The sequence below is a fragment of the Ursus americanus genome, chromosome 3, assembly GCF_024610735.1.
Source record: "Ursus americanus isolate L20-20 chromosome 3, mUrsAme1.1.p, whole genome shotgun sequence".
Lineage (NCBI taxonomy): Eukaryota > Metazoa > Chordata > Mammalia > Carnivora > Ursidae > Ursus > Ursus americanus.
Window position 1 is genome coordinate 83,707,103 of NC_142129.1, and position 26,818 is coordinate 83,733,920.

The 26,818-nt window shown below is 37.8% G+C and overlaps 1 protein-coding gene across 3 annotated transcripts in view; it reads right to left on the reverse strand.

Moving 5' to 3' along the window:
• Nucleotides 1-334: 334 nt before the first annotated feature.
• Nucleotides 335-26,818, reverse strand: part of ORC5 (origin recognition complex subunit 5) — a 176,994-nt gene continuing 150,510 nt past the window's right edge. The window contains exon 13 of one of the 3 annotated variants that reach the window (XM_087861164.1): nt 335-677. In XM_087861164.1, the coding sequence (XP_087717290.1) occupies nt 542-677 (136 nt within the window). In that variant the 3' untranslated portion in view covers nt 335-541. The remainder of the gene's footprint in view (nt 678-26,818) is intronic. The other 2 variants (XM_087861163.1, XM_087861165.1) reach the window with 2 other exon arrangements.

Here is a 26,818-nt window from a genome sequence, read left to right on the forward strand (position 1 = left end):
AAGTTGTGGAATCCATATATAACCTTTAATTTGAGACTGTAGTGTTCAGGAGGAGCACACTAACTCCAATTTTTATCAACAAAAGTCTAAACATCATGTTCAGTACATGTGGGTGTGCGGGGCTTACAGTGCAGAAAGGGGGCCACCGAGGGGGCAGGAGTGGCAGATGAAATCAGCCTGCGCACCACTTGCCAAGCCCGCACAAGGCGATAGGAGAATGGGACACTGTGGACCAATCTCAATCACTCATGTACAAATCACAAAGATGCACAAATTCTAAGCAAACTACTAGTAAGTAGAATTCAGCAAAACATAAAAAAGATAACCCAGGATGACCAAGTTGGGTTCACTCTATGACTAAAAGAATACTTTAACCTTAAAAAAGCTCTTCATTATATTAACAATTAAAGAAGAAAAATTAAATAAGCATTTCAAAAGATATAGGATATTTGGCATCTATTTATGACAAACAAAATGAAAATTGAAAAGAACTACCTTGGGACACCTGGGTGGCACGGTCGGTTAAGCATCTGCCTTCGGCTCAGGTCATGATCCCAGAGCCCTGGGACTGAGCCCCATGTTGGGCTGCCTGCTCAGCGGGGAACCTGCTTCTCCCTCTCCCTTTGTCTGATGCTCCGCCTGCTTGTGCTCTCTCTGTCTCTGCCAAGTAAATAAATCTTTAAAAAAGAAAAAAAGAAAGAAAGGAACTACCTTAATCTGATGAAGGATAATACAAAAAAATTCTACAGAAACATTATTCATATTGGTGAAACATTAAAAGCATTCCATTCAAGATAAAAAATGAGACAGATGCCTCCACCACCATTTTTATTTAACACTATATTAAAGGTCCTGGTCAGTGAAATAAGACCAGAAAAAAAGGAGATAAATACATAAGGACTGGAGAGGAACAAGCTGAATTCTTAGCTCGCAGTTAATTTCTTTCAGCATATTGAAGATAGTACATTGTCTCTTGGCTTTCATTGTTACCACTGAGAAGTCAACTATCAATCACCTTAACTGCTACTTATGTGAAGGTAATCAGTATTTTTCTTTCCCCTTACTCTTTAAAGACTTTTGTTTTATCTTTGATGTTCTTCATTTTAACTATAATGCTTTTCTCTGCATAAAAGTCTCACTTGTGTAACTCACCTATTCATTCTAATAGTTTGTATATTTCACAAGTGATTTGACTACCTATATGGAAAAAAGGGAAAAATATAAAATGATACTACTCAGAGAAGCACAACACAAGAAAAAAATAGGCTCTGTAGGAATAAGTTAAAACAAAATGTGAAGTTATATATGGCTAAAATTATAAAATAATTTTCCCAAATTATAACCTCTAGAACCATAATTCAAACCTAGACAGAATGTCCTTAGTGTCTAACCACTATGCTATCTTGCCTTGGGCCATAGAAAACGTCTCATACCAGATGAAAATATTGCAATGAAAATTAAAACAAGATACTCTTTCATACTTACTAGATTGCAAAAGTTAAAAATCTGACAATAGCAAGTATTGGTAAGGCTATAAATTACAAAAACTCTTACACATTGTTGCTGGAATATAAATTGTTGCAACCATCTGGAAAGCAATATTTCAATATCTGGCAAAGTTGAAGTAATATAGTAATTTTGCCTCTAGCTATACACCATAGAGACATGCCCAGTGGGTGCAGAAGGAGATACATACAAGAATGCTTGTAACAATATTGCTATTAATAGCAAATACAAAAATGAAAACCGCCTTTAATAGAAAAATAAATAAGTGATCTGGTCCTGCAATGAGCAAAGTTTCTTGCTGTTTAAACAGCTTCATTGAGGTTTAATTTGAATACCATAAATTTCATCCATTTTATTTATCATTTTGTCACATATTAATGATTTTTAGTAAATCATTTAGAGTTGTGCAACATCATCACAATCCAATTTTAGAACATTTCCTTTACCCTAAGAAAGATCCCTCATGCCCATTTGCAGTTAATCCTATCTTCCTCAACCCCAGCCCCAAGAAGCCACTAATTTACTATGTATCTATATGTATCTATATTTATACTTGTCTTTTCTGGACATTTAATGTAAACAACATTTTAAAATTTGGTCTTTTGTATCTGGCTTCTTTCACTTAGTATAATGGTTTTGAAATCGCCCATGTTGTAGCGTGTATCAACAGTTCTTTCTTTTTTTTTTTTTTTAAGATTTTATTTATTTATTTGACAGAGAGACAGGCAGCGAGAGAGGGAACACAAGCAAGAGGAGCGGGAGAGGAAGAAGCAGGCTCCCAACAGAGGAGCCTGATGCGGGGCTCAATCCCAGAATGCCAGGATCACGCCCTGAGCTGAAGGCAGACGCTTAACGACTGAGCCACCCAGGCACCCCAATAGTTAGTTCTTTCTGATCATTAAAGTATTGTTGTAATGTATGGATAGACCTCTTCACTTTTTTGGCTATTATTAATAATGCTCCTTGAACATTCCCATGTAAGTCTTTGTAGGGATGTGCATTTTCATTTCTTTTGGGTAGATGCCTAGGTGTGGAATTGCTTGAGATCAAAGGTTCTAAATCTTGTTTGTGCCCAGGACCTCTTTAACAGTCTGATGAGAACTGTGAGCCTCTTCTCAAGGATAATATTTAAAAATGTTAATGCCTTTAAATAAAATATATAGGAATACAAAGAAGCAAATTGTATTGAAATATGGTTATTATCAGCATACTAAAAATGTTATGGTAATCTATGTGTTTTTATAAACTCATTAGAAGGGGAAGCAACGTAAACAACTATCAGTGTCAAAGTAATTAATGAGCTTAATCTATATTTCAAGATGTCTCTCTGTATTAACCATGAGGTGACATGGAAATATCTATGACTTCTATTGGTGATAAAGTTACATATTACTATTGTTGGTTGTCTCTTCAAAATTAAAGGAAATGCTAAATTTCAGTTAAAGTTTAGTAAAAATTCTGTTTCATAGATTTTCCCCACCCCCTGGCTGGGTTCTCAATCTATTAAGAGCTTGAAATACAACATTATACTGCAGTGAAAATGAATGAAGGAAAGCTATCATTTCAACACGAATGAATTTCACAAACATAAAGTTTAACTTAAAAAGCAAGTTGCAGGAGAAAACATACACTCTTATACCATGTTTGTAAAGCTTATTTACCTCCTAAATAATACTATTAGTTGTTCAGGCATTCATACATAATTGGTAAAGTATGAAACAATGCATGGTAATTATAACAAATTCAGAGTGGTAATTACCTCTAGGAGGGAAGGAAAGGGGTTTGTACAAGAAGAGGGTGAGGGAGCTTCAACTTTATTAGTAATGATACATTTTTTAGGCCAATAGGTACACAGGTGTTGGTTACATTATTTTATATGTTATTTTACATGTGTGGTGTTTTTTTTTTTTTAAGTAGGCTCCATGCCCATTGTGGAGCCCAATGCGGGGCTTGAACTCACAACCCTGAGAGTAAAACCTAAGCTGAGATCAAGAGTCAGATGCTTAACTGACTGAACCACCCAGGCACCCCTCTTATGTTCATTTGATGTTTCTAATGTATTCCCATATGTACAAAATATTTCATAAAACATTTTAAAAGGATGAATTAACCCTTTTGAAAACATGTAATTAAAGAAACATTATAGCCTCTACAATTATAATATTAACATATTCATGCCCAAAATATGACCAAAATACTTAAAATGCTTACACTCAAATTTGTTCAAGTAAAAAATGGGAAGTGAAAATATAATAATGTCTTTTCTCACCTATCATTACCAGTTGAGAATTTGTCTAATTTTTGAAACTAGCTTGAAAATCTTAGAGATGTATAATATTCATTCTCTTCATATTTTCTTTTACTTTTCAATTATTTGAGCTCTCTGGACTTTCCCTAGACGTCTTTTCCAGATAACTTTTACATTTCATTTCACTATTATTTGTAGATTGGAGTTGACAGAATCTTTTGGTTATAAGCAATGGAAACCCCCAAGTCAAATTAGTTTAATCCAAAAAACCTATTATATTGGTTAAGATAATAGAAATGTTCAAGGGGTGCCTGGGTGGCTCGGTGGGTTAAGCGTCTGCCTTCAGCTCAGGTCATGATCCCAGAGTCCTGGGATTGAGCACCGCACATCAGGTTCCTTGCTCAGCGGGAGCCTGCTTCTCCTATTCCTTCTGCGTTCCCCCCGGCTTGTGCTCTCCAGCTCTCTCTGTCAAATAAATAAAATCTTAAAAAAAAAAAAAAAAAGATAATTGAAATGTTTAAGGGAAGTTCTAGCTTCAGGCACAGCCGAAATAATGCTGCCAGAACTCCTCTCCATCTTTCAGCTCTGTTTTTTCCTGCAGTGGTATTACTGTCAGGCACGCCCTCTCAACGTGGTAGCCCTGGGCAAGCCCAGGCATACTTCATCATTACAGGACTGAGTCTCATTGCATTGGCTCAGAGTTGTGTACCAATCCCTGAACAGTCACCGTGATGAAAATGCTGATTGGCCCCATCATACGTATGTTTCCTAGAGCCTAGGGTGACCGAGTGTAGGCCCACCAAAACCACACGAACTATGAGGGAGGAGAGGGTGGGTCCCTGAAAGAAAATGCATTAAAAGACAGGAAAGGACATGCTAAACAGGACAAACAACACATGTTCACTACATCATCTGAGGATTGAAATGTCCTCCCATTGTCTAGCAGTGGCGGTTCATTCTGGTGTCACGTCGTTCTCTAGTAACTGCAGGATGTCTGACATGTCTGCATGGATTCTTTCACTTAATGATGAGCGTTGATCAGGGTTGGTTTTCAGAATTAGCATTCATGGCAGGAGAAATTTTAACTTGATCAAGAAAAGTCTGGATCATCGTAAAACAGAGGCCAGGACTCCCATGTTCTGTAAAATTTAATAATATTAATGGTGTTTCCTACTTGGATCTTCTGTTTGCTACTTCCATGATAAAGTCCTACATGAATACTATATAATTCTGTAAATCTTTCCAGTAAAGTTAAATAAAAAAGAAGGATTTGTTTAATACTATTGGATTCAATGCTGTGTACTGACGTAATGGGAAAATTATTCAGGAACATTTCATTCTCGAGAAAATACTGCCCACATTGTCAATGCCTCAACATACCTGGGCTTATAAAAAACTATAATCCATACTTTCTGAGCACATGAACTTGTTGGCAACAACAAAAAATTATCTTGGAATTCAACAGCTATTAGCAGTGCTCAAAAAGTTTTTTGTAACAGAAAAGGATACAGTTGCAGATGATATTTACCCATTCTTCACACAATAGTCAAGGAGATTTCCTGAGGAGGTTCTCTATTTATGAACATTCTTCCTATTGAAATAGGTAGCCAGAATTTTTTTTAAGCTTTATTTATTTTTAGAGAGATAATGAGAGGGGGAGGCGGTGCAGAGGGAGAGAATCTTTCAAGCAGACTCCCCACTGATCATGGAGCCCAACATGGGGCTTGATCTCACGACCCATGAAATCAAGACCTGAGCTGAAACCAAGAGTCAGACACTTAACGGACTGAGTCACCCAGGTGCCCCGGTAACCAGAATTTTGCCTATAAGGGACCAAACTGAAGGAGACTAATAAATAGTGGTTCATTAAATATTATTTACCTACTGTATGCCAGGCACTCATGCTAAGCCCTGGGGATATAAGAGTGAAGAGAGGAGCTTATAGTTTAATGGAGGAAACCTACAGGCAAGTAATCATAATAATGATGATCAATACTTTGATGAAATGAATATGCATTGTGATACTTAGAATAAGAGTCAGCGAGAAAAAGAATGAAATGGGATGGTAGAGGTACTGGGGAGGCTTCGATAGCAAATAAATATCTTCGGGAAGACTTGGACTAAGTCTTAAGGACAAATAGGAATTACCCCTGTACAAAGGGTAGGGCAGGAATGGGAAGAGCAACTCCAGCAGACTCAACAGAGAAATGAGCAAATATAGTGGGTTTGGAGAACTAAACATAGGCTTCAGTAAAGGAGGCACATAACTGAAGACATAGGCTCTTCCTGGTAAGCCCTGAGAAGGGTACCTACTAAAATCTAACTATCAAGGACCCATTGAGATTTTATTCACATAACTGCAAATAATTTTGTCTTAAAAGCATTTTAATAGGTTAACATTCTGGGGGGTGGTTTGGGGAGAGGTAGTCATTCACATTTTAGTGTCAATTAATTTAATCAGTTCGCTGCTCTAACATTTGGTCTAGATTAGGGGTCGGCAAACTTTTCTTGTAAAGCACCAGATGGTAACTTTTTTTGGCTTTTCGAACCAGAGAGTTTCTGTTGCAACTACTCATCTCTACAGGTTTTTTTTTTTTTTTTCTTTATGCAAGTGGGGCGGGGGGCAGAGGGTGAGAGGAAATCCCAAGCAGGCTGCATGCTCAGTGTGGAGCCCGACATGGGGCTCGATCTCACAACCGTGAACCTGAGCTGAAACCAAGAGTCAGCTGCTGAACCGATGGAGCCACCCAGGTGCTCCCTCTCGTCTCTACTGTGTATCACGAAAGCAGCCCTGGGCAATACGCGAGCACATGGACGCGGCTGCATCACAGCAGAACCTGATTCACACACAGAGGCAACTTCCCCAGGGTTTCTACTAAACAAAAGAGCTGTGAATTAAACCAAGGGCTTTGGATCCCCAAAACAGTGATCCTTCCCAGCCATGCTAACCCCCACAAAAAACCTTGAACTTTTAATATTTGCCTGGACAGACCGCCCTTGCCTCTCATTTTTCTCTTACATTGCCACCCACCAGAGGCCATATGAGATCTTAGTCTGTCTGGAAAATGGTGCTGAAGAGAGAAGGGAAACCCTGCCTGTCTCTTCTCAATGCATCTCCTGCCCGGGAGAGGCGGGAGGCACAAATTCTATACAGAGAAGTGGCTTCTCTAATCCCAGGGTAAGCGTCCCTTTCACGTTTTCAGACGTCTTCCCCTCCTCATCGGCCTGGCCTGTGCATGGCACTTAAGTGCTCCTGGGAGGGATTTTGGCTACATGCAGGTTACACGGAACACCGCATTCCGATTCTGAATTCATTTTCCTCTCCTCTCAGCCTCCCCCAAATATAGTAAATCATCGTTAGCATGTAAGCCTAAACATAAAAGCCTATTAAACACATTACATAGCTGAAATACAGCACTATTCCACTGCTAGAAGTTCTGTCATGTTTAGTAAAAGTGTGGCTCTTGGACCATGAAACTCACTCTGAAAGGCATAAAAATATTTAAGAACTAGGAATCCCAAGCCTTTGGGGAAGGGAGAAAAAGAATGAAACTGGCTACCTTTAATAATTTATTTCTCTCATTCTTTATCCTCTTTTGAATTTGAGAAAATCCTTAAGGCTTAGAAGGGACTTGTGCATGCCAAACAATTTATCTCTATGAATTCCTTTTTTGTGCACTTCACATGTCACAGACACACAATAATGCCACCATTACTTGCCAGTTGCATGAACTTTGATCTCAAACGGGTCATGGGTCAGTTTCAAACAAAGCACTAAATGTGAAATGATAAGCAACTTCCATGCCTATGATATTACGAGATTTTATTTTTCACATAGTGGGCACAATGGCGTATTTCTGTCTTTATTTTTCAGTTAATGACTATAATATGGATACTGCTAGAAGTCAAGGACAGGTCTAACAATTTTGTTGAAGACAGAAACTTCTCAGCATTACACAATACAGTATAATATATCTTATTTCCTAATAGTTTAATGGACATTTCATTGTTCATTAATATTAGAGGATTTAATAAAAGAAAGGCCATTGACAAAATTTGCCTTATAATTGAAAATCTCACATTTTAAGAGTTATGAAACTGGTCACTGGGTGTTTTAAAGTTTTTGTTTAAGTTCCAGTTAGTTAACGTACAGTGTAATATTAGTTTCAGGTATGCAATATAATGACTCAGCACGTCCATACATCACCTGGTGCTCATCATGACAGGTGCACTCCTTAATGCCCATCACCCATTTCACGCACCCCCCACTTACTCCCCCCTGGTAACCATCAGTTTGTTCTCCACAATTAAGAGTCTGTTTCTTGGGGGGCGCCTGGGTGGCTCAGTCAGTTAAGCGGCTGCCTTCGTGCCCTCTCTCCCTAAAATAAATAAGTCAAATCTTAAAAACAAAATAACAACAACAAAAAGAGTGTTTCTTGGTTTGCCTCCCTCTCTCTTTTTAAAACTGGTCGCTGTTAAGATCTGGTTTCACAAAGTTGTTACTGAAGTTGTGGGTATTCACGCACAAAGTTGTAATAATTTTAAAACCTTAACTTAGCCAAATTCTCTATTATTGATATAAGTCATATAGGAAGCATTAAATATCACACATTTTACATTAAAATGTGAGGAAGGGTATTTATAACAAGACCAATGTCGTAGGTTCAATATTAAGATATGGAATGAATTTGGACCTATGACCAAAAGTGCTCAAGTGCAGCTGGTTGTGCTGAGCGTTACGAATGGTGACAATAGCGTTAAAGTTTCAGAGTATAACCAATTATCTCTAACCAACCTCCCGTCCTTTTGCTAGCCCTCTATGGTCCTGGATTATTCTAGAAGTTTTGTGAGTTTTGTCTTCTGAGAACCCACAAACCTAAGAATCCAATAATACAGTTCTGACTCAATTTAATTAAGTCTACTAACTCTAAGTTATATGCTAATTTTTAAGAAATGGTGGTTAAGATTATTTCTAAAATATTACTTTAGTACTTTATGAATTATATATATATGAATATATATGATGAGAGTTTGGCCAAATTGAAGCCTTTAAAATTATCACCATCATTATTATTTTGCACTAGTATGTGAAACGTGAGCAGCCCATGTGTGCAACCACGTCCTCACAGTGACAAGTTTCATAACTCTTAGAGTTCTCAGTTATTAGATTTTGTTAATCACTTTTCTCTTATTAAGCTCTTTGTAATAAGACTCACAAAATTATTTATGACATCGTTTCTCTTTTATGGTTAGACTCCTACTTTAGTTCACCAAACTACTGCCTGCAAGATGGGCTGGCAACTTTTAAAATTCTTGGAATTATGCTAGATAGGCTTTATCTGAAGCGTTTTTGAAATATTGATGATCACAAAAATCTCATTCTATTTTGTAACTTAATGTAAGGTAAAGACCATGTAAAGCACTAGCAGCTTGCCTTCTCAGTAAAGGCAGAACTCACGTCAAAGGGATTACACACAATTTATAACATTCTCTCTGTTCAGTACGATTAATTTTACCTCTTTAGGGCATCATAGGTTGAGAAAGCTGGCACAAAAGACTGCATTTTATGCTTTTATAATGCATAGCTCTCAGGAATTGCACTGAAATACTTTCAGAGTTAAAATATCCCTATGTTCGAGGTTGGCCATCAGATGTGTTATACGTAGTATAAGGATTGAGTATGAGGATTTTCTAACTCTACCTTCATGAAAATCAGGTCTAGCCACCCTGCTTTATTTTGCAGAAGCCTCTCCAGTGAAGAAGCCATGATTCTTCTAAGAGTCATTTAAAGTGCTTGAGAGAAGATTTTCTCCCAAAATGGGCAGTTCAGGGGCTCCACAAGAGGTGAGCTCAGAAATGCTTCCCCGTCAGAAGGCCCGAGGGCCAGGCACCCCACAGGGAGGACGACACACTCCTCTGTGTAAGGGGTCTGTGCTCTCTGACCTCAGTAGAAAAGCTGATCCATACCCAGGGGACAGAGGCTGAGGGCTTGCAGCGAGCAAGCAGCTTTGCTTGCTGATGCGAAAGTCTAACTTTATACAGCAACAAGCAGCCCTTTCTGAGCCCTCAGGAACAGGTTTTTACCACAGCCCCTCTGGCTGCCTGTGTTAATCATTGAACTCTCTCTTTCTGAATTTGAGAATGAGTCATGGCTTTAACTCCAGGCAGCCTGATAAAGGTCCAGCATCAATGACCTGCCCTAGGATTTCCAGGTCAAAGGAAAAGGAAAAAAGAGGAAAATGACAACTGCCAACTTAAGAGAGGCTAGAAACAAGCGTTTGTGTTGAAAAATAATGTCGACCTCAAAATGACCTTCAGTACAACAGTGCTCCCTGCTCATAGATTACGGAGCCTTGACTAAGATACAACATCTAGAAGGAGTGTGCAGCTTCTTTTATCCACCACATTTTGAGTTTTGCTAACATTTGGTATAAATGGCTAATCTCGATTGGGACATCTATTGTCCTGATCTTTATATAAAGCAACTGGTTCACTGAGGTTCAAAGTGAACATGTGTGACTCATTCTCCAAGAAAGAAGATCATATGTAAGTGTACGAAGGTTTTGAAGGCCCTGGTCTAGTGATCGCATCATGCAATACTTACTATTGATAAAACTGGATATGATTTTGTTGTCTTGCTGGTTTTCATTTTACGACAGTCATTTTAGATATTCAACTGCCAGTGTTCATTAGAGAGCCTGAAGCCAAAATGATGGAGTTCCATCCCCCGCCTTGGCCAAATTAGATAGAAACAAGGAAATCTGAACTTAGGGAGGAAGAAAATCACATTTCAAAGATTCAATAATATCCAGAATAATGTTCCTAATTATCCTGCCAGATGAAATTTTAAGACCTCAAATGAGAACAGAATATATCAAATAAGGTCAATGTGGTTTTATGGTCAAATATATTGTTTGACCTAATTACTAAATTTAAAAAATATATACAAGATGAAGTTCAGGGACTAAGGAAGCCCTGAGGTCACATCTTACCATCTACCAGGCAAACCCCATTTGCGGCCCCAAATTCCAAGGAGCAGTCCATTGTTGCTGAAATTTATTTTCTAAATCGCTTATTATCAAATGATAAATTATTAAAAAGGGTCAGGGAAATAAACACAGTAAGTATTCAGTAGATGATTCTGCAGTCAAGCCGCCTAACGTTAGTAAGTTCCAAGCCACAGATTTCCCATTTTCCTAATATTCTATAATTGAGAAAACACTTGCCTGCACAAGTAATCATTCTATTTTATCCGCAAAATAAACCCCATGAGTTTGGTCTCACCCCTCCATTCTATAGATGCAGATGGCGAGGCTCGGTGAGTTTAAGAGCATTCAGTGGAGATTCATTCATCCCAACAATTATTGGTTGAGGGCCTACAATGTGCCAGGCACAGCTAGTAAATACACTTAGACCAAAATCTAATAAGGACCCCTATTGTCAGAAACATGGTTGCAGTATTTTCCTCAACACAGAGAAGCAGAGCAGTTTCCAATCCCTTTGAGCTACCACAGGAGTTGAAATCTCTTTGCCATCCCAGCACTGTGCCAAGCTACCTCTGACAATCTGAGAGCTAGAAAGTAATGGCTTTATCTAGCCTCTGAAATACTAATTATAAGCAAAATTGTGAGGTGGAGCTGTGAGCCAGCTGTCCCCTTCCTGCCACAGGGCCTTTCTCTGGACTTGCTCTCCTCTCTGCCTGTGTCCCACCTTTTTTATTTCCGTTAAGTCTTATTTGAAAAGCAATCTTAAAAAAAGTAGGTTCTTGGGGCACGTTTGTGGCTCAGTCGTTTAAGGGTCTGCCTTCAGTTCAGGTCATGATCCTGGGGTCCTGGGATCGAGCCCACATCGGGATCCCTGCTCAGCGGGGAGTCTGCTTCTCCCCCTTCCACAGTTGCTCCACCTGCTTGTGTACTCTCTCTGTCAAATAAATAAATAAAATCTTTTTTTTTTAAGTAGGTTCTTTAAGGAAAAAAAAAGCCTGATTAAGAAAAAAAAAAAAAAAAAGCAAAATATAGGTGGTTTAAAAAAAAAAGGTTTAACCACAGACATGGAAGAGACTATAGAAATTATGCGGAAAATCTCTGCAACCCAAGGCAATAAAATGGAAAATCTAATTTCACTGATAGAGTAAATTTTCAGCAATATATAAATTACCAAAATTAGCCTAAGAAAAGAATGAAAATCTATACAGACCAATAATCATAAAAGATAACTAAAGATGTACCTTAAACAAAATCTACAGACCCAGGTGGTTACAGATACAGTCTTAAAAACCTGGTGATTCATGTCATTTAATTCACTTGAGCTCATAGAAAAATGCATTACTCTCCATTTTATCCAGCTAGCCAACACTAATTTATTAACAAAACCCAACAGATAGTACAAACAAGAAACATAAATCAGTTTTGTTTATGAACATAGGTGTAAAATTCTAAGTCAAATATTTTCAATCTAATCCAACAATAAATAAAAAGAGAAAAAATTTGAGTTTATTCTAGATATGCAAGGATACTTTCCAGATATCTTTCCAGATAATTCATTACACCAACAAATTGAGTGTGAAAATGAATATTGCTATAATTATAACGATAATACACTAAAACAAGATTTATCAAAATTCACCATCTATTCCTAATTTTAAAATCCTCCAAATAAAATAGATGTAAAAGGATAATATGATAAAGACTGTTTGCCACAATCCAAGAGCCAACATCAAGCTAAGCAGTGAAACTAAAGCCATTTTCCTATTAAAATCAGAAACAATGCAGAATATCCACATTGGCATTATTATTCAATATCATTTCAGAGCTAATATATTAGAAGAGAAAAAATCATATAAATATTGGAAAATAAAAGACAAAATTATTATTTTTTTTGCAGGATGTGATTATAGACATAAACACTCAAAAATACTAATTTATTAAAATTAATAGTATAAAAAATTAGCATACTGTACACTGGATGCTTTTCCACATATTTATATTTCCTAACTCATTTATTCCTCATCCCATCTTATGAGTTAAGTATATTATCTTCCCGAGAAGATATACCTAATTTAATTTAATCTTCCCAAGATAATATACCTAATTCATAGGATGAATCTACAGCCCCCAGATCGCACAACCAATAAATAAGAAACCTAGAATTTGAACTCAGACCATCTAGCTCCAGAAACCGGGCATTACAATAAATTGTTTCTTGCATCATTGACTAGAAAAATATATTTAGGGACACCTGGGTGGCTCAGTCAGTTAAGCGTCTGCCTTCAGCTCAGGTCATGATCCCAGGATCCTGGGATCAAGTCCAGCATCAGGCTCCCTGCTCAGCGGGAAGCCTATTTCTCCCCCTGCCTGATGCTTCTTCTGCTTATGCATGGGCTCTCTCTCTCCCTGACAAATAAATAAAACCTTTTTTTAAAAAAAGAAAAATATATTTACAACATGTACTATCAACCATCATACCACCAATATACAATGAATTCTAAAAATTAATAATAATAGCAATAGTAGATAAGCAACTAAATGGAATCATTGCCAAAAGATATGAATGGCTAATTCACAAAACAGTAAATTCAACTGGCCAATTAGCTAAAAAAGGTCCAGCCTACCAGACAAATACAAGTAAAAGCAGTAGGCAAATTACGAAGAATGATAAAAATCAAGTACTGTCTAGGATGTTGGAAAACAGTTATATTCAGATGTTCCTGGTGGGAGTTTAAGGATGAATTGCCATACTTTTAAAATCCGGCCATAACACTGAAAATGTAACATACACATATTCTTTTACCCACAAATTTCACTTTTGGGAATCTCTCTTATCAAAAGAAAAACATGAGGATGTAAGACTACTGCATAAGGATATTTATTACAACATTGCTCTAGTTGCAATTAGTTATGATATATCCATTGTAAGCAATATTGTGTAAATGTCAAAAAGAAAAATGAGATTTCATATCTGTTACTCTGTAGGGATGTCCACATATTGTTAGGTGAGAAAACAACTGCCAAATACTGTATAGAGGATCCTCTCATTTTAAAAAATCAGACATTGTAAGGTATTTGCTTTTATCTGGATATTGAGAAAGGCTGTTAATATCAGCTTCCCCTGGGAGTGAAATAAAGGAGGCAGGTATAAAGGCAAAAAGTGTTATCTTTTAAATATGTGAACTGTCCCACTTGAAAAAAATTTAATCTGAAACTGAATATCTGAAGGGGAGCCTGGCTGGCTCAGTCAGCAGAGCGTGAGACTCTCGATCTCGGGGTCATGAGTTCGAGCCCCACGTTGCAGGTAGAAATTACTTTAAAACAAAAACCAAAAAACAAAAAAACTAAATGCCTGCAAATGCAGAGAAAATTTCTGGAAGATACCCAAAAGTGGAGTGGAATTTGAATATGTAAGGGAAGAAATTTTTCTCTTTATACCCTTGTGTAAAGTTTGAGTTTGTTTTTTGAGCAAGGAACATATAATTATTTTTAAAAATCTGATAAACTAGGGGCACCTGGGTGGCTCAGTCGATTGAGCATCTGACTCTTGATTTCAGCTCAAGTCATGATCTCAGGGGTCATGAGATTGAGCCCTGTGACTGACTGCCCACTCAGTGGGCAGTCTGCTTTTCTCTCTCTCTCTCTCTCCCTCTACCCCTCCCTGTGCTTACACACGCTCTCTCTCTAAAATAAACAAATCAATAAATCTTTTTTAAAAAATTCTTTTAACTTTTTGAAAAATCTGATAAACTAATTCCAGTGATTGAAAAATAACTTAATGTTACTCTTCGAGGGATATTTAAATTTTAATGGGTAACCCAGCATTTTTTATCTGGGAGGAGTAAGTCCATTTCAAAGAGACCATCAGGGCCAATAACAGAGACTCCCCACATCATACCATAGGGTATGACTGACTTGGTTTACCTACTCACACCTCTTTTAAGATGTTTCCTGTCTCACATGGAGAACTTCAGTTCTTGAACTTAAAAGCTTTGAACTTGTCAGGATTTCAAGGAAGCTTGGAGGGGCGCATTTAGCATTGGGGTAATAATCCATGAGACATGGAGAGGAGAGGCTGGTAAACACGGCAAACACACCTATTAATGCTACTCATACCACCCACCGCATTCCATTTTGGTATCAGGTTGATTCACACATCAGAAAGAACCAGAAACCTCTGCATGTCAAAATTATTTTTTGTTTACATGTCTCAAGGACACCTGAAGTTGGTGAGTGCATTTCACAAGGACGCTGGGAAAAGCCATTTGTGGCTACCTAACTTTACGCGACCAGCAGAAGGTAAGACATTGATCACACCAAGAACAGAGGGCAATATTAAGAAAAGAAGTATTCTGTTATTATTCCTGGGCAAGTCCAGTGGGCAGAGATACAATAATCAATTTAAAAAAAAAAAATCAATTACTTACATAAGTCATGCTGTAATATCTGAACTGGTTGGATATGGGGAAGCACAAAGAAATACTTAAAAGTTATTATTTGGAAGTCCTCACTTTCAATTTTTCTTTTTATTGTCTTAATAAATCACACATCAAATAAATACTGTTGAAGGAAAAAAAATTAAATGAAATGTGTATTGAATGTCAGGTTGAGCAGGAAATTTTAATTGCAGAAGAATGGATATAGGTGGATATAGATGACACTTTTAAGTGAAGTTATCACTTCCTTTCTCCCATCTCAGCTCCTAACACAAAGTGATAATTGCTTTAAAAGCAAAATAGTTCTGGATACACTGATAGGTATTTTTTTTTCCCAAGGACTATAAGTAGCAAATTTCAACACCCAATGAATCATGTTATTTCTCATCTCACTTAACAAATTCTAATAGGCAGCTAAAAGTCTCTTAAAGGGTATTCATTTATCTCACAGTACAAAATGTTTGAGGTTGAAGTCTGGCCCAGAAAATGGAGCAGAAAGATCAGGAAAGGGAAATTACATAACTATCATCACAAGTAATATTCTGTTCTGCTGGAGACCTGAATCATACCATTTTGACCACCAATGCCTATATTTCCTTCTCAAGAAAAAATAAAGAAATAATCAAAAATTGGAAAATCTCAATAAAATATCAACAAACGCGGCATTTCCTAAATGAACTCATTGTGAAAGAGTTAAAAGAATATGGGAAAAATATACTACAGAAGGGTTTTTTTTACAGAAATGGAATAAACACTTGCAACATTCACAGAATGGACAGAAGATAATTGTGGTCAATTATATTATACTCCTACTCCTGAGAAAATATCTCACAGTCCAGGAAATGAGTTCTGAGATCCTTCCTGGATGTGGTAATATGTCCCAGTGAGCCTTATTGTCTATTAAATGCCTTACTCTCCCACAGTCTAAGAGTGGATATGCATTTTTATTGATTTTTATGTACCACACCTTCTGTTCCAAAACAGACTTTTAAGATAGCTTAAAAGGACACATGAAGTACAACAAGACCTCATAAATTAAAAGTATGAGCAAAGGAGAAAGGAAAATACAGACGGAGCATAAGTGGAGCAAAAATTAAGGCCAAGGAAGACACATTATAATAACTTCACTCTTGCTAGCCATGGGCCACAAATTCGGTGCTAAGCTCTCCAGCAGCGGTAAGAGGAAGACATCAAACCCGAGTATATCCTTACAAAGGGAAAAAAGTCCTGATGAAGCTTCAGCATTGGCTTCAATTATTTAATTTGTAGTAAGAGTAAAAATATAGCAATGGAGTAGATCTAACTCATAGAGTGCTTACAGTAATTTCAGGTAATCCTCTGAATACATTACATATATTAAACCATTTAATCCTCACAAAATCGAATGAAGTAGATAATACTATTATTCCTTTTTTAGAGATCAGGAAACCAAGGAACAAAGAGGTTCTGTCTTGCTCAGGATCATGCACCTAGGAAGGGATAAAGTGAGATGCTACTAAATGTGTACTTAGATAAAGAAGGTACAATCTTCAGGTGCTTATGGCTTTTATATATTCACCTATATGAAACAGATTTGAGTAAATATAAACAAAGCTACAGAAACAAACCAGCTAATAAATGATCCTGTTTGAAACGAAATGCTGCTTGCAACATTAATATAGGATCGAGTGTCATGACGGAAGTTCATTTAAGTTTGAAGTGCTATAACCTGATGACTCAATTCCCCCCCCATTTTTCTCTAATTAGACTACTGAGAAACCCAGTTCACATGGCCTGTTGTGATACCGTTTGGCCTTCCTTTGGGGAGAAGACATTCTCAATATATCAAGCACACCAGTGTTTTTTTTTCTCATTAGCTGGCAGCAGTTCAAGAAATACCACTTGGCATCAACTCTACTGGAAACACAAACAGAAACTCAGGCAGTGAAACTATGGAGCAGTTTTCAATTATAAGATAAAAAATGGTGCAAATATGCTTATATTAATTTGTTTTCTAGAATGTCATTTAAATAAAAACACAAAATTTAAGCATTCTTGTGAATAACTCTCAAATCCCCTCTCTTGGGAAACACTCTTTTTGGAGAAACATACTTGATAATGTTCTTAATTTAAAAAATTAATTGCTTCAAGTATTACTAATTTACATAGTAGAAGACAGTTATTTCTCAAGGGGTGGGCAATATAGAGAACATAGTGTGGAATTAAGTTAGTAATGGTGTAGGCACTTCTACCAAAAAAGACAAGGATCTCGAAAATAGAGAGATGACATCACATCAATGGGCAACTCAGTAAAAATAACTACAATGATCTGGTTGGATTTGGGGGCATATTTTTAAGTAGAGGGAAGGCAAGCTTTGGAGAAAGAAGTCTGTGGCAATGAACTTAGAGATGTCAAACACCTGAATTCAGCAACCATATGTTGCTGGTTGAATATGGATCCATGGACTTCTTCAACATCAAGAAGCAAAAGAGTCCACTAAGAAACTGAACCGGAAGGGACACATTCCATTTGTACTGAAAGCAAAAGAGCCCACTAAGAAACTGAACCGGAAGGGACACATTCCATTTGTATTCACAGAAGGGCTGAGAGAATATTCCTTAGAAGTATGCCATCCAAGAATATATATTTATATGATGTCCTTAAGCTTAGAAATCAACAAGACCTTAAAGATGCATTACTATTTCATTTGTTTCCATCTTCCATACTGTTAACAGTATGCTTTCAAATGGACTTAAACAATAAGAAAACATAGTATCTCATATAATAAAAAGTCCAGTGGAGGTAGGGCTTCTGAGTTGGCTGATTTAGCAGCTTAAAGAAGTCCAGGCTCCATTCAGTCATCTCACTCCATCTCACTGCTTTGCCTTCCACCATGTGGACTTCTTCCTACAATAGTTTCCCGGCGATCAAGGCATGGTTATCAGTAGTAATAAGGGTATAGGATTCCTCATTTATATCATCACAGAGCAAACACATTTCTCTCCCAATTATGCAAAAAGATTTCCTCCTTTCAGTCAGGCCCAACATAGGTCCCATTACCAAGAGAATGCCATGAGCCGATGGCTTAAGTCAGGTTACATAACCAACCCAGCTAAGAGACGGGAGATCATCACGATTGCTTTCAACTAGTTAAAGCCTATCCAGAAGTTGGTGTTGGGGTCACCTTTCCCGAAGTCACTTGGGCTGCATTTTGTGGATACCTGTATAAAACCAGGGTTCTCCTGTGAAGGGGTAAGTAGGGATAGGATACTGTACAGACAATCAAGAAATCCTCTAGCCACAAAACCTTTTCCTGAGAGTGTCAAAGGAAAATATTCTGTGTTATGTCCTGGTATGGCTCAGATGGGCTATAGGGGGCAGCAGTGGCTCAGTACTTAATGAATTTCTGCCCTATAATGAGGGACACTTCTCTGGAGAGGTATTTTTCTTTAAGGGTCAAATATCACTTGCTATTACTAAATCATACCAGAAATAACTGGTATTTTCATCAATTAAAATCACAGCTGCTTAGAGTCAAAAGCATTGACATATTGACTGGTTTGGTTTTTTTTTTTTTTTAATCAGTATCTCATTATAGGACCTTTCTGTACCTTTGACTTAACATGCAGAATGATTCGACTTAGCAAGAACAGTTTATGCATTCGATTAACATATTTTCCCCACCAACCATTTGCCTGCTATGTGCTACAGAATAGGTGAACAAGCAAAAGATACTTCTACATACTTATTCTATACAAAGGAACATGGTTAACATTAAACTCAAATGTTACAGGTGTTCAAAAACTAAGCTAATAAACATGCCAAGTTCTAATTTAATCAGGAAGACCTCTTAAATGAGTTAGACTCTGAGCTGGAGATAAATGAAAAGGAAGATAGAGACAGAAGGTATTCTAGATAAACAGGCTCCAATGGACAAAGAAAGAACTCTAAGTAGGGTGGTAACAATCTGGGAAGACAGTCATGAATGGGAGGACAGAAGAAAGGACCATAGGACTAGTTCACTGTTAACTCAGGGTGGATTCTGAATTACTGGGTAATGAGAAACCTTGTGAAGGAGATAGGAAGAAAACTAACATTTGCTGGTTGTCTCAAATGTATCAGAAGCTTAATGTATTTCATTTAGTCAATCTTCACAAGAGCCCAGCACAGTGAGTTTTATCATTATCACCCTCTTTTACAGATGAGAAAACCGAGGATCAAAGAAATTAATTGTACAAGTCACAGCTAGTAATTGGCAGAAGAATTTTAATCCAAATCTGTTTATGCCAAAATCTGAGCTTTTCCCCACTGTCGAATGTCTCCTGTTGGAGGAGAGAATGATATAACAAGAATCTTAGCATTCACAATTGACCATTGGCTGTTGGAGGATCTGAGAGAGGGTATTCCAGGAATCTAAAGAAGGAGGGAGTGGCTAGCAGACAGAGCTTGGTTATGGAGATCGAGATGGGAGAATGTCCAGGTTACTCCTACCAGTTAATTACGTGAAGCAAAGGATTCTAAGATAACTCCAGGTTCTGTGCTTGGCTCATTGGTCAAATGGTTCTGCTCCCACCAAAATATAGAGGACGAAATGTCAGGAGTTGATTGTCATTGCCATCAAGGATAGTGACTGGGCCAAGTGACATTTGGAAGATATTTTCGTATGTAGCCGCATGGGTAATATTCCAGAGATTTCTCTCACTTGGAACAGAGCTAAATTTCAAATCTTCTTAAAATGTACTTAGTACCCAACCCAGTTGGAATTTGTTCTAATTTGGAAAAGGATTGGGTTAAATTTCCCTTTTTTTCTTTTACAGATTAACGATATAAAAAAGATATTTTAAAATCTAAATTCTCTTACTCTAAAGTTTAGAGTCTAAACAAATGGAGTATCACTTAAGGTCAACTGACAAAGAAAACAAAGTAATGTGAATATTCACATTAGACTATAATGCATGGCAGTACTCCAAGAAATAGCAAGTTCTCCCTGTCAATTTTAAATACATATTCAGTTCCCATTGTAAAGTCCGATCTGCTTTTTGATTGGATATGTTACAAGTGAGGTTAGTTCACAGGTCTGTTTTCCTCAGCAGGAAATTTCAGGGCACAGATCACCTTATAAGAAAACATCTTTAGTGATTTAATTTAAGAGGTGCACGGTAAATGCTTGTTGACTGATAAGACGTTTGTTAAATGTAAATCGAACATTTTATATTAGTACTGTTGGAAAGGAAAGAGCTCCTGGTTCCTCGGTTTTTGGCTGCATGACTTCAAAAAGTTCTTTAACATTCTGAACACTATCAGTGATGCCTACGGAACAGCATTCTGTACAAACACAGCAATGTATGCAAAAACACCACAGAATTTATTTTATTAAATAAATTAAAACCATGCAAATATTTTAGACAGCATGCTGTTGATCACCTTGGCCATGCCAACAAGGCAAGCCTTGATCATGCACTCTGAGGACTTGATAAAGTAAAAGACCTTCTCTCCTAACATATTCTATACTCCAACTGTCTTATAAATTCAGACTGGCAAACCTCGGAAGATTCCTTCTTTCTACTGAAATGAAGTTTAGTAATAATAAAAAATGGGGAAAAAAGTCCCAAGAAACTAATACATGCTTCTAGAATATCAGAGTTGTTTTTCTCCCCCACGTTCCCTTATCTGTTGACATTCCCTTGAGCAAAGAAGCTGACTATATCTTTAGATTTTTGCAGTACATCTACTCTGTACATATCAAGTCAATGATCATATAATTCCCAAATGACTGAAGTAAGTTTTGGACTAAAAACAAATGTCAGTGTTAAGAGTAAGAGAAATAAAAAAGGGCTCCTCTGGGGGAAGACTGGAGGACACAAAGAAAGAGAATGATGGGGGTAGCTAAGAACGATGGTTTCACTCTCCGCTTGGAGGCTGGGAGGGAACAGGAAAAATCAGAAAGGCCATAATTCTGGAGAAGCTAGCAATAGTCCCCGTAATGAATTCTGAAAGTGTGATCCTCTCAGACACAGATGCTTCTTCAAACCACCATTCCTTTCAGGTGCCATGCAAAAAAAGTATTTTTCAGACATTGTCTACAAGACCTACTATGGTGCTGGGAAACAAAGAATAAATACAGAATTAGCTCAAAGGCCAATGCCGTTTGCATATAAGTCTAGGCCATACTCCAAAATCACTACCTGTAACTTTTCCCAGAATCCTTACCATGGACACAGCGAAAAAGAAAATATAAAAGAGAGGAAGGGGGATTGGAAACCTTTGGCTGCCATGGTTCTGCCTGAAACTGGCAGCTTTCCTACCATTTACAAATGAAATGAGCGACAAACCAGTCATTAAAACAATCAAGCTTAATGCAGGTGAAATTCTTAATAAACATTTTTAATAAATTTTTTTCTAGATTTTTCTTAAAAATCTAGAGATTTATTAAATATTAGAATGGTTCTCTGAAGACTTATTGTTGGACATGAAAGGCTTTACTAAAGGGGCTCCTCCCTCCACTTTCCGTCCCTACCCGGAGGGTGGTTATTCTGCCTCTCAGTTCTCTGGGTAAGGAAAAGCAATAGCGTAACTGCTCAGAACTCAAGATCTCTGGTCACACAATTATAGGGCTGAATCTGATGCAACTACTTACTGCCTGGGTGGTGTTCAGGAAGTGACTCCACCGCTCCATGCCTCAGTTTCCTCACGTGTAAGTAGATACAACAACAGTACTGCTTTATGGAATTGTCAGGAGTGTCGCTGAACTCCCCACCAATAAGTGGGACCCATTAATGTTAAACATATGTCCTGTGAACAGAGTAGGAAATCAAGGGGCTGCTAGCTCAGGAAAAGATGCTCACCTTGAGAGGCCCACCAGCAGGTGGGGCACAAAGACGCACAGTGAGGCCCCAACAGGAGTTTTGGGAACCTGGGAAGGGCCAGCCCCAGCCTTTCCCAAGAAGGCCAGAGAGGACGCAGACGGCCCACAGCTGCACCTCCTTGCATGGATATTTGTGTAAGCAATTGGCTGTTTAAAGTTTTTACTTCCCACTGTTAAAGATCCTGAAGGACTGCTTGCAAGTGAGCTTTACGAACTCAGGGCCAGCCCTGGCCTTCAGGGCTTTGAGGGAATGGAACGCTGGACTTTGGGGTTTAGAACATTAAAGGGATTGTACATCTCTTTCCTCATGCAGCCCCGAGGCTGAGAGGATCATCTCTCATTTTAAAAAGCTTTCGTTTTTCAGGGCCCCTTGGTACCTCAGATTCATTTTATATCTGAGTTTTCTAGCTGTTATTTATTTATTTTTTGGGTAGTCTACATTTATCTCTTCTCTGCTTTCCTTTTGTGCTCTCTTTCGGGGTATTGTTTTTTGGGAACGCACTTTGGGTTAGAACCCAGCTAATATGCACTAATGACAAGGATGTCCATGGTGAGTTTTTGAAATTGACAGATAATAAATCAGCAGACTACTTTTTAAAGTCTTTCAAAAGACTTCTTTAATTATTTTTAAAAGTCAAGGATATGGCTTTGCAACATGTTCTTTAATAATTTATTTTAACACATATGGTTTAAGAAATGGCAACGTGTGGGATGTTTTTAAAGCCTTTTATCAGAGCCTCTCTGAATAAGCTTTTATTGAGGTGAGCCCACGGATCCCACTTATTATGTTGAAAACAGAGGTTCCAAGAAGCTAACAGAATTACCAAGATCATTTAAGAAACTGTAGCCGATCCGAACATGGAGTCCAGGACCCTTGACCAACACAGGTTCCTTATATGCATTAGAATGACTGAAAAGCTTTTCAGACATGGAGGTTTTCTCATCCCCATCCTGCAAGTATCCATTTCAGGAACATGGGAAACAGCCCAGGAATATCCATTTTTTTACATATTTATACATACTATTTGTACTAATCCTCAGGCTGGTGGTCCACGGGCCACACTTCAAAAGCTGTGTCTTTAAACCCAGTTCAGAGCTCCAAGACAGTGAGTCTCAAACTTTTTGGTTTCAGGAACCATAAAATCCTTTTAAAAATATTGAAAATCCCCCAAAGCTTTTGTTTTTGTAGGTCATACCTATTATATATGTAATGTATTAGAAGTGTGAATGGAGATGTTTTTCAAATATCTACTTATAAATTCATTTAAAAATAATAAATATGTTACATGTTAACATAAACATACTGGTTTTGAAAAATAACTATTTTCTAAAACAAAAAAAATTGGTGTGAAGAGTGGCACAGTTCTATATTTTTGAAAATATCTTTAATGACTGGCTTAATAGAATACAGCTGGATTCTCATATCTGCTTCTGTATTCATTCTGTTGCAAAATGTTGCTTTGGGTTGAAGTACATAAAGAAAATCGGGCCTGACACAGATACTTAGTTGGAAAAAGAGGGACTATTTTGATAACCTTTTTATATACTTGCGAACATTCTTTGATACTACAGCAGAACTCAACAAGTGGAAGTTTCTTAAAGGTTATTTGCAATATGGAATCTGAAACTAAATGAATTTTTCATTTTCTGTCACACTGAACTCATTGGTCTCACTTGTATTTTGACTATCCTTTTCATCCATTCCTGATTTAACATCATATGTTAGTCATTTGGAAAATATTGTTTCACTGAATTATGCAGACCTCCCAAATTCTGGCATATTTCACTACACGATATTTTTAAAAATCACACTCGTTAATATCACCACCTATAGTGTCAGAAAAATCATTAAGTTTTGAGATATTGCTAAACTCCTGGTGGCAGATACAATCTTTCCAAAGCCCTAATTTTCACCTGAAAACTCAAATTTATCACTGGCAACAAATACCTAAATTTAGAATCAAGGCTTGCTGGGTTCATTTCTGCAAAGCCTAAAAAGTCATTATTTTATATGTCAGTTGTTCTTCAAATTAAACTGTGTTTCATTTAAAAAGTGGTGAGTTTAGCTCACAAGTCAAACAAGTGCACTACTGCTTTACCTTACATTTTGGTCCCTTATGAGCACTTCCCGTTTTGTCACACAGATTAAAAAAAAAACAAGTTCTCAAAAGATTGAGATTTCACAAAATTAAAACTTTTACTGCTTTATCAGGGACATTCTTAACTGAAACTAGAACTTGTTTAACTTCAAGAACCTAACGGTGAAGAACGACGACTAGTAACTCTGGTAGCATTGTCTCGATTTGGGTTAAGGTGCCAACAGCTTGCTTTTGCATTCTCAAGGCAAACACCAACACTGCAAAAAAAGGGCAAAATAATGTCTTGTGTTTTTATGAAACTAGTTTTGACCTTGCAAACCTTCTGGAAAGTTTGCAGGACTCCCAGGGCCTATGGACCACACTTTGAGAACCATTGCTCTAAAAAGAACCAGTTTGCCATTATTCTAATATGATCCAGCCTGGAAAATCAGAACACAAATTTAGCAGGTTGTCCTCATTTTTACTGGTTCATCTTCCCCAAAGAGGTACCACGCGAGTACAATTAATTAACCCATCATTCCCATTAAACCAACTAAAACAATCATGTGTTCTTGTGGAGCTGACACCTGGGAGTTATGTAGTATGATGATAACCCAAGTGTCAAATGATGGTTATAATGTATGGAGGGTTCACCCACTATAGTTTCACTCTTGGCTTCATACTAAGTGAGGGATTAAAAAGAGTGTGAGGGGTGGGGCAAGTTAGGTCACAGTGGCTCCCGAGGCTGTTTCATCACAAAGGAAAATATATTCCTTTGCTAGGCACCACTGCGTACCATAAGCAATACAGAGAAAGCCTTCACTCATGGGCATAAGTGTTCTGAATGGTGGGGGTTGAGGGACTTGCTACTGAAAAGATAATAATGTGATGGGGGAGATAAAAATATATTTCTCTTTGCCCCTTAGGCCTTCATCTGCCAATGACTGGATGTTACCCTTGTATGCGTTTCTCCCTTCAGGCACAAAGATGGAAAGGTACTTCGAATTCAGAGCAAAATTTGAATAGGCTAGACATCTGCCTTCCAGCTAGAACTTTCTACACAGCCCAAACTGCTAAGAGCCTTAGAGCCCCTGCCAACTTATCATAACCAGGAAACTTTATTTATTTTATTTTTTAAAGATTTTATTTTTAAGTAATCTCTACACCCAATGTGAGGCTTAAACTTACAACCCTGAGATCAAGTTGCACGCTCTACTGACTGAGCCAGACTGGTGCCCCATAACCAGGAAACTTTCATATGTGTTATATTTTATTTTTTAACGTGAATTTTAGAAATTGAGAGACTGTTTAATGACTTTGCAATTAGGTTTTGGTTATTGCCTTCAGTCCATGGGTCACTGGTTTGGAGAGAAGGTAAGAGCCCTGAACACTAGTACTTTCTCATTTCCTTGTTAACCAGTTGTATGGCCTTGAGCTGGCCTCAAATCTTCATCTCATAGGTATAATTAGGGGGCTTAGACTCTAGAATGCACAAAAACCTGCAGTTGTTAAGTCCCTGGAAAATATTACCTATTTCAATCCCCTTTTTGTTCCTGCAAAAATAGCCATTGCTAATTTAGCACTTACTACAGCCAAGTGTTACCTAAAGGTTTTGTGCATATTAACTCAATCATTAGCCTTATGAAAGAGCCCATTATTGATATTACAGTCAGTTATGCTGTCACATGATGTAACTAGCATTCCTAAAAATCACCACTCTAGGCAAAATCATGCAACGGGAAAGTGGGATTGGGGTACCATACTCAAAAACTTTTCAGCGTCACATTTTTAAAAAGATAAAAACCTAATAAAAGTGGTATCGTAGTTTTACAGATGTGAAATAGTTAAGAACCACATGGTCAGGACAATAAATCTGGCACTTTATCTAGAAAAAGACTCGAAGCTTGCTTGGGGGGGGGGGGCGCCTGCACTCCCACCACTGCCCACCTGCTCCCAAATCGCCACCCTGTGTGCAGATAAGAAAATACAAGAGCATTGAGAGAAACTATAAAGAAAGAAAAAGAACAGAGAATGGAGAGGGAAAGTACAAAATTGGCTGAGAAGGAGAAAGAAAATGAACGACAGGGGGGCAGTGTCCAACTGGGTGGACACGAGTTCCTGCATTCTTCCGGCATTTCTTGCTCCCAAACAGGGCATTGTGTTCAATTATTTGAATAAAATCATGTTTTCTTAACAGGCAGGACAGCAGAAGGGACTACATCTCCAGCTTATGTATGAGGAATCAATGGAGCAGAAAGGTAAATTACTGAAGATCAGACAGTTAAAAAAGAAGCACAACCAGTACTTGAACGTGGGCCATGAGCACCAAAGGCCACGTCCTCCCTCACTGTCCCAGGGCCCTCCCAAACTCAGGGGACCTATGCATTTCAGTCCCCAAATCTAGAGATCTCAAAGCAGGGAAGGAAGCAAAAACTGAAAGAAGGTGGCAGCTGACACATGGTTCAGAGAGACAGAGAGGGAGAGCAAGCAAGCGATCCCATGACTTTGGCCAGTATTCATCCACCACAGGATGAGTGGATTTGTTCCCCATACTCATACCCAGGCCTGCAAAGCTGAGTTCTCCATGTTTCACAGTCCCGAATGCATTTTCTAACATATTCTTATTCTCCTTTAGCCCACAACTAAAAAACAGGTGTTGTGCCCCTTAAAATTTTGGAAGAACATAGGAAGGACAAGCATTTTCTTTCTCAGTACAGAG